Genomic DNA, 9,639 nt, shown 5'->3' on the forward strand with positions numbered 1-9,639 from the left:
TTGTATCTGAATATTAAACATATCTGAATATTAAACATCACGATGCTGCCTACAACTTACAGAGTTACATCTTGCACACATACTAAAATACTTAAGAAATCAGGATGTACTTGTACTAAAGTCTACACAAGATAGCTTCTAAAATAATGTCATTCTAGTATGGAAAGATTTTTTTGTTTAATACCTGAGGGAATAATTCCAGGATTTTTTATTGTGTTCCTTCTCATTGTGATGGAGCATCACAAAATAACTGTTTTCCCTCTCTTTTACACAGTTTGTTTTCATTTTCATAATTTTATTACACCAAATAGGACAATAAATGAGAAAATTATTGGGACAATGAATAGATAAATGGAAATCATTTTGTTTTTTCAATACCTTTAGAAAATTAATCCTTTTATTTTTGTCATTGTCATATTTAGTATTACTGACTCATTTATTGTTAACTTCAGATATTGCAATGAACACAAAACTGGTAACATTGGTAGGCCCTATTGCTAAAGATAGTAAATTAGGTGATTAAATGATTTGGAGAGATACCTTAAATTCATTTGAAGCCAGGTGCCCTTGACACATGCTTGTAATCTTAGCTATTTAAGGGGCTTGAATCTGATGATCAGGGTTTGAAGACAGCCTGAGCAGGAAAGTCCATGAACTCTTTACCTCCAATTAATCACCAGAAATGCTAGAAGTGGAGCTGTGACTCATGTGGTAGAGCACTGGCCATGAGCCAAAAATCTGAGGGACAGCCAGGACTGTGACATATAACACAAATTAATTTCTGAGAGTGATAGGAGAAATACAATTTTCATAGAAAAGAACACTGTTTCTTGTGAATTACAGAGGTAAGAACTTGTTCATCAGTAGTAAATCATAATCTACACATAGAGGATTAGGTGTAAAACTATGTTCAGTGGAAAGATCCACTCCATAGTCTGTTATTTAGCCTAAAAGCTAAGAATGTTTTCTTCTTAGTGCCCCTGCCACTTCCTCAGTTCTGGGGTTTGAACTCGGGCTGGGCACTATCCCTGAGCTTCTTTGGCTCAAGGTTAGCACTCCACCACTTGATCCACAGCGCCACTTCCGGCTTTTTCTGTGTATGTGGTACTGAGAAATTGTGCTCAGGGCTTCATGCATGCTAGGCAAGCACTCTACCACTAAGCCACATTCCCATCCCCAGAATGTTTTACTCCTTAAAGGGTGGGTAAAGAAAAGGAAATAATGCATGACAGAGACTATATATTATCCTCCAAACCTAAAACACTATTTGGCCTTTATAGAAACTATTTACAGAATCTTGGCCTATGTGTTCCTTACATTATTATAAGTACCCTACTCCATACAGTGCATGATTTAGAACTGTTAATGCAGTATGTTGTACCTTCAAGGGAAACGTGCTGTTGCATTTAGTCTTGTTTTGTATGTCTGTAAAACTTAAAGAGACTATTGTGAACAGCACAAAATTATATTGCCATTGAACTAATCTGTTATTTACATGTTAACTCTTCCTATATGTCTCATAAAGGGAAACATTTTCTTGAGAGTAATGAATGGAAAATAATTCTATCAGATTTTAGAATATAGTGTCTTTAGCACCAAAAATATGACAGAACCAGTAGTCAAAAATAAGTAGAACTAACATAAATGATGACAAGTGGAATTTGTGGAATAAGTCATGTATAGTTAAGGGAAGCAAGAGTAGATTATTTAATGAATTTAGAACAATTGAAACATTTTGAAGAAAATCTTACATATCATAAAATAGTTAGAAGTAAATAATTCCTAATCCCAAGTGTGATGTGTGTGTGTCTGGTATTAGAGTTTGAACTCAGAACCTTTTTGCTTTGGTTATTGAGATAGGGTTTCCCTTTCTGCCTGGCTTGCCTGGACTGGGTTCCTTCCTGCAGGGCCAGAATCACCGTCTTGTACGACCATTCCCCTAACTCCGGCCCTTTTTTTTTGGTGGTACTGGCATTGAACTCAGGGTTTCATGCTTGGCAGATGGGTGGGTACTCTACCTCCTCCTGAGCCATACCTCTAGCCTAATGCCTAGATTTTTATTGATTGAGATGTAGGTCTCACAAACTTTTTGCCCAGACTTGCCTCATACTGTCGTCTTCCAATATGAGTCTCCTCTAAGTAGCAAGGATAACATGCATATACCACCACCCCTAACTGAAGTGATTAAAAAGTGTAATAAATTTAATGGAAAAGATGATCATATTGATTATTTTAAAAATTAACATTTCACATAAGCTTACTTTGCAGAAATAACAAATGAACAGGTAGAATGTTTTGAAAGTTAAGTAGAATTAACAGGGAATGTAATTTGCTAGACAGGCTTAGTGTTTATGCTTTATAAAGACCTTACAGAAATAGTGCTACCAAATTGCAATAGAAGAGGTAATTCAACCATAAACTGGCATTTATTATATAAGAGAAAATAAAAACAAAATTATATGTATGAAAAATTAATGACTTACCTTTAATTGTTTGAAAAACATGAGTTGAAAATGTGCACATACTAACTAGTTATGCAATAAATATATGTATATACATGAATATCTGAAAGCAAATGTGAGAAAATTTAATTTCTGTTTTCAAATGTTGTCCTAAGATAAAGTCAACTTAGTTCCACATGAGATAAACTTCATATTTTGTGCACCTGTCTGTTTCAGTTAGATGCTGGTGTGCCAGAAAAAATAAGCCTGATTTCCAGAGATGAGAAGAGTGTACTGGTGGTGACATACAGTGACTTAAAGCGCTGTTTTGAAAATACTTTTCAGGAACTGATTGCAGCTGCAAATGGTCAGTTGTAGTATTTCTAAACATATCCACAATGTGGCTGAGGAACTTAACCAGCAGCAAATTGCACTACAGCTGAACTGTTCTCATCATCTCCTTTTGCATGGGGAAACAAACAGGAGAGGAGCAAAGCTGCTTGCACTTCAGTCAGGTGCACTGTTACTTGAAAGGAAGAATGTCTCACTTATCCAAGAGCTCTGGCTGCCGTTGGAGGCTCAGTCTGTGAAGAATTAATTTCAGATTAAGGAGCGCCATCGAGTGGATGATGCTCCCTACTTAGGTTTTTTCCACTTGTATATGCACTAATTTTAATTTTTAAAGACTTTTTTTCTGATCTTTGAACTTTTGCCACGTTGTATACTTATTAAGGGAAACTATTTGCAAGGACATTTTGGGGAAGCAATATTGGGCAGCATTTTTGCCACTGGGAGATGCAGAATTTGCTCTTTTGGTGTTGGGTTGCCCTGAATGACATAATGGACCAGGTAAATAATTCATAGAAGTGCAGTATATTGCATAATTCTTGTAAGAGTATTGTATGCAAGCTCCATATGCCACCCACTGTTAGTTCAAGTTGAGATTTTTTTTTTGTTTTGTGTTTAAGAACACACAAAGAGAAATATCAGTGAATTTGTTGGATATGAATTCCCTTATTAGATTGAAATCCTTTTCTGAATAACGATAAGTATTAACTGAAGGAGTATATATAGCTCTTTGCTCAGATTTCACCCAGAGTCTTTTTTTTTAAACAGACGCTTGCCTACTCAACAGATAAATTTACATTTATGCAATTTTTAATAGAAAAAAATGAAGAAATTGTTTTAAAAGGCCTAAAGTTCAGGAGATAATATTACTTCAGGTTATTTCCAGTTTGCTTTTTTTTTGTATAAAGTTTTGTTCTTTGAACCACAGCTTTATAATGGTACTTTACACTGGATACAGAGACACTGTTTGGAAGTGAACCAAACACAGCAGTGGTCTGGCATCAAGAGCTTACTGACATTTTACAGCCTGAATCTGGAGATATAATGATCTGCTGTGCCTTTGCAGTCACTGCTTAGCCCAAAGTAATAGTACTTTTGATAACTCTGCAGGATCTTCCTGAATAAGTCCATCTCAAAAGTTTGGAATTTTCCTCCTTGTAACTTTCTTACTATTTGGACATGCAGTTGTCGCCAAACTTGGGTATTCGTGGAATTTCTAGTTAGTGAAATATCTATACTTTGATACTGAAGACTGCCAAATACATAGGAATATTCTTTCTTAAAAAAAAAAAAAAAAAACAGTAATGAAGACTCTCTCCTTTCCCAGCACTGAATGTTTTACTAGCACTGGGTGCTCACCATGCAACTATGAAGAAAGTGTGGAGACTCAGAAGGTCAGGACAGGCTCCCAAGCACTTGCAACTGATGTTACTGTCTTCGATTTTAACAATTATACATATTTGATATGTCAGAGAAGTTTTTAGTATTTCTCTGTCCACTTTTTTATAAGCTTTAAAATGATTTTTTTTTTCTGCCTTGAGATTTACATCAAGAAAAAGCACCTCTCTTCACCTGAAAGCTCTGAAGACTAGAGACATACTTCCTACGTTTAACAAGGGTGTTGCGTCCACATTTGGTAGCATCAGTTGTTGAGTTAACAAGAAAATCAATTATTGCATTTGATCTGGATGGATTTTAAAAGAACATAATGTTCCATATTCAAAGGATAATTAACATTTGCCACCATAATGTTCTTTTTTTATGTAAAAGGAGCAAGAACTTGGAGACATTAACATGCAAAAGTCTTTTATCATTAGCTCATGTATTTGAGAAAGAGCAGCTGTCTTTTTATATGTTTTTTGACAAATCATATTGTAATTCTTTTGTACAAAAAAGAACTACTTGTATTCTAGAAGAAATATGAAATGCTTAATTTATAAGCGGGCTGGAGATTTTTTCCAATATTGTTTTCTTTGAAAATGAAAGGGGGATCATCTATTTTAGTTTTGGGGTCTGGGAACTTTTTGAAAATTTTAATTTGTGGACCAATGTTTTGTGAAAGCTAAGGATGGGCAGGGGCAAAATAGGGCTTGAATCTCTCACTTTGCATAGACCAGCACACTTCCCTCTGCAAACCCGAGAACGTCTGCACCACAAACTCTAGTTTGCTTTGGCCCCTGTAACCTCAGGACTTGGCTTGAATATGAAAGATAGACAGCTGATATGTTTTCGTTGCATAAATATTGTCAGCCAGAAAACACTTGGTGTCAGGTAATGCATATTTTTTTAGCTTTGTTTTATATTTATTTTTCATTTAGTTTTTATTGGGAATGGTTTTCAAAGAATTCTCAGTTCTGCTTAGGTGTTTTTTGGGGAATCCTCTTTTCCATAGTGTAATTCCATTTAAGAGGTTGTCTGAAAGTCTTTAATCCATAGGAAGATTTTAATACCTGAAAATAGTCAAATTAATATAAACCTCCTGTAGCTTCCTGTTATGACAAATAAAAGCACAGAAAGGACAACCTTTGAAATCATGTGACGTTGGTCATTTCAATTTTTTGTACCTGGGACAGCACCCTGGTCCTGTACTTATTTTAAATTCTGTTAATGTATTTACTTCATTGTAAATATTTTTGAGGGTACCCTTGTATTTTGCTTTTGACCTTGGTTCTGTGATGCGGATGTCAACAACTTCCCTAAAAAGCACCAGTATGTTAAGTTCTAACGTCAAGATCCCAATATGTGTTATTCATCTTTAATCCTGTTTTCAGTCTTTATGTGTACAGCAGTATTTTTAATAAAGAATTACAGAGATAAAACTTAGTTTTTTTGGTACCAGTTTATAACAAAAATGATACTTGTCTTGACTGGAATTTTTGTCTTTGGATGACAGGTTTGTTTAATCATTTTATCAGGTAATTGTTTCCTCTTTATCATCTGTGTCCAGTTTTAGGCAGTAAGAGTACAGATACAGAGATTTACAAAATGTTTAAGTTATAAATGCTTTCATATAATACAAGGTTTACATGTAGCTGAAGAGAAAAAACACTACTTAAGTGAAAGGGAGGGATGACATGTAGCTAGTCCCTCTTTGTTTGTTTTGCAGTTCAGGGGATGGAACCCAAAGCCTGCTCATACAGGCTAGGTAAGGGCTCCACCTACTAGTCTGTGATTCCGTACTTAATGTGCCATGTAGATGAGAGACACTCTTCTCCCCCATTTTCTCCAGAAGCAGTCATAATAGAAGGATAAGAAATAATGGCAAATGATTAACGTTCATTCCTTGTGGGTAGTAGCTTTTTTCCCACTATACATTTGAAATGCCTATACATTTGAAAAGGTAAATGCAGTATAGGATTAATCAAAAGTAAGCAGAGGTAGCTTGATTAACATGGGGCTGTTTCCAACCAAAGGACTGCTGAATGGCAGAGAAGAAAGAGCACTGCAAGAGGGTTTTGTGTAGAAAGAAATTGAAAGGTACTGTGGACTTGGAGGATTATCAAAATGCCCACTGTTGGTTCATGAGGAAAGAGAATATACTTGGAATGGAGGGTATGTTTGGAGGCCCCTTAGCTTTGAATATCTCAGGACAACATAAGAAAAATAATGTTAAAGCTAGGTACAGTGATAAATGTGATTATACAGCTTTGTCTTTTTTTTTTTCCTCCTGTGCTCTGAATACTTGGAAAGTGTTCTTCAGCTTTTAGCAAGGACTAAGAACAAAAATCTTCTACAAAAACTGCCAGCAGGGAGAGAGAGTATAAAAGACAAGTGCTTAAACCTGTGTCTTTAAAACAAGCCAGCTGATAGGAATAAGACAGCCTAAATACTGACTATGCCACTTAGAACTGTGATCCTGGTTGGTCTCTTCAGTACCTCAGTGCCACAGTTGACTTAGGATTTAACAATTCATTAAATATTCACTGGTTTGTTTACTGTATGTCAGGCATAGTTTTAGGAAGCAATGGAAATTCTGTGACTGCAATAGAAGGTCTGCTTCCATTTCTACCAGTGAAAAGACAAGGGCAGTTGGCCTTCAGCATCTATGGTTCCCATGGTTGTATGCTCTCAAATTCAACTAATGTCATATTGAAAGTATTAAGGGGAAAGTTTTATCTGTGTTGAACACATAATGACATTTCTTGTCATTGCCCAAACTACAGTGTAACAACTGTTTCCATAGCATTTGCGTTGTATTAGGTGTTTCCAGTCATCTATGGAGTTGATCTAAAGCATGCGGGAGAATGTACAAGAGTTCAAGGTAAAGGTGACACCTTGAGCATTATGGATTTTGATGCCCATGAGGAGGTGGGTTCTGGAGCAAATTCCCCTTCGGTCCTGAGGTACAACTGTGTATGTTCAACAGTAATAATGGTTATGAGAGGAAAAAACAAAAAAACCAAGCAGTGTAAAGGATATGGATGGTGTTGCTAGATACAGTTGAAGGTGAATTCCAGATAATGGATGACTATATGTGTGTGTCTGTCAGTCCTGGGGCTGCATTTAGCAGGGTTCTATCCCTGAGCTTTTGTGAAGGCCTTACTATTTGAAGTACTTGTCCACTCATGGCTCTATGGTGATTAACTGGAGTCTCACAGACTTTCCTAGGCTTGAAACCTTGATACTGGGGTCCCTGCCTCCTGAGTAGCCAGGATTACAGGCATAAACCATCAGTGCCAGGCTCCATACCTTTTTTTTTTTTTCATAGATACTCCTCCAGGGCAATCTATATAAAAATATCTGTGATTCTCATTTTCCTGTTCTACCTGCATTTCATCTTGCCCTTGTAGATATGGAGAAGGTGGTGGTTGGTGGTGATGGTGTAAATTAATAGGGGTGGTCTGGGATATAGTCCTCACAGGATAGCTGAACAAGATTTTAAGGAAGTAAGAAGCCAAGAATAAGTGAGGACAAGGTGTTCACTGAGGGAAGTGCCAGGAATGTTTTGAGGGAAACAAAGGGAGTGACTGTAGCTAGAACAGGAAGAGTGACCTCAAAGTTTGGGGTGATAGAGACCTGTGGACCACTGAAAATATTTTAGCTATACCCTTAGGGAAAGAGGACGATAAGGGATTTTGAACAGGAGAGGACCATGCTACAATACTTCAAGAGGAGCATTGTATGAACATCAGCCTAAAAAGATGTCAGGGCAATGGAAGGGGGACAAGATTAGAAAGCTGTGTGGCCAGGGTGATGCAGAGAGGAAGTGTTGGATTCTGGGTAGACTAGGATATCCTACTTAGATGAAAGTGGGGCAAGGAAATGACTTGTAAGGTTTTGACTTTTGTAGTCAGGAGGGAAGATTCTGCCTAGTTGAAACTTGGAGAGAGAAAAAACTTGGAGGAAGGCAGGGAGGATGAGTATAGCAAGACAGAAGAGTTTAGACTGGGGCCTGAAATTACACGTGTTCTGGTTATTTGTGAAACATCTCCAATCACAGCTCCTTGGATTCTGTAGGTCTGGTTTGGATGGGGTGCAGTAGAAATAGATGGCTAATCTTGGCTGTACTTGGGTTCTAAGCTGCGAAATTCCAGTGGCTAGAGTGGACTGTAGAGTAGACACAATTAGAACCCTTCCTGTGTATGTTGGGCTTCAAACCTGGCACTGGCCTGTGATCGTTAGAGAATGATTGCCTTGAGAGGTGGGTAGAACACCAGTGAATGCATGTGAATGCTATTTTCTGGCCTGACCTCAAGTCATGAAGTATGACTTTGCCATTGTAGGGGAAGAGAACCTGATGGGAGTGGGGGTGAAGGCCACATTGCCAAAGAGGTCAAGTGGGTGGAAGGTGTTGGAGCAGCATTCTGGAAACTACAGACCATCAGAGCATTGAGAGGAAATGGCAGTCAGACAGGTTTATATATAATGTATATGTGAATTTAGGACAGCCTGGTTTGTACATAGGAATGATTACATGAATGCAATTTTTAACCCAGAGGTGGGTTGAGCTTATGCCCAGGGTTAGTACAGACAGAAAAGCTCCAAGGGCTGATCCCAAGGCTTCCTAGAGCAACATTCAAAAGGTACAGGGAGAGGCAAAGCTGACCAGAGACACAAGCAGCCGGTGACATAAGGAGAAAGGGATATGTCCTACAATCCCAAGTTTGGCAGGCATTTTTCAGGAATAAGGGTCAGCTGCCATTGTGTCAAGTCTGATTGATACAGAGACAATCTCAGTGAGACATTGCATTGTCCTGTTTCATTGCTAGACTGAGAAGCTTTGTAAGAGCCATGGGGAGTTTTGCTGTAAAGAAGGGAGAAATGGAAAAGTAGCTGAAGGAGAAAGGAGGGGTGAGATTTTTCTGTAAGCTAGGAAAGTAGCAGCTTGTTGATGTGGTCCAGTGAAGAAGGTGTTGATGGGAGGAAGGGATGGTGAAGAGATCGGTGATCCTGAGTAGAGGAGAGGAAGAGGCCATGTGCTCAAACGAGTACTTGGGGTGTGCCGTTCAGAGGGAGGGTAGAGTGTGAGCGCAGGTACTTTTGAAGTTTTATTCATTTTCCCACTGAAGTTGAAAGGTATAATAATGGACTTATCACTTCATAGATTGCTTCACAAATTTTTATTCTGCCAGGTAGGGCATTTAGAATAGTTGTTGGTATTAAGCTCTGAAATGATAGCATTTACTAGCGGATGTTCAAGTCCCAATGTATTCAATAGCATTTGTTCATTAAAATTTCTTTCCTAGAGTTGCAAATTAAGATGGAGGAAAAAGCCAGCTTCTGGTGGCTCATGCCTATAATCCTAGCTTCTCTAGAGCTAAGATCTGAGGATCACAATTCAAAGTCAGCTTAGGAGTCCCTGAGATTCTTATCTCAAAAAGAAAAAAAACTACCCAAAAAGTCAGAAGAG

The 9,639-nt window shown here is 37.8% G+C and overlaps 1 protein-coding gene across 3 annotated transcripts in view; it reads left to right on the plus strand.

Moving 5' to 3' along the window:
- Window positions 1-5,624, plus strand: part of Pan3 (poly(A) specific ribonuclease subunit PAN3) — a 147,578-nt gene extending 141,954 nt beyond the window's left edge. For all 3 annotated transcript variants that reach the window (XM_042685359.1, XM_042685360.1, XM_042685361.1), the window contains one exon: window positions 2,679-5,624. In XM_042685359.1, coding sequence (XP_042541293.1) covers window positions 2,679-2,819 — 141 coding nt within the window. In that variant the 3' untranslated portion in view covers window positions 2,820-5,624. The remainder of the gene's footprint in view (window positions 1-2,678) is intronic.
- Window positions 5,625-9,639: the final 4,015 nt, after the last annotated feature.

The sequence above is a fragment of the Dipodomys spectabilis genome, unplaced genomic scaffold, assembly GCF_019054845.1.
Source record: "Dipodomys spectabilis isolate Male_0828 unplaced genomic scaffold, ASM1905484v1 ptg000095l, whole genome shotgun sequence".
NCBI classification, from domain to species: domain Eukaryota; kingdom Metazoa; phylum Chordata; class Mammalia; order Rodentia; family Heteromyidae; genus Dipodomys; species Dipodomys spectabilis.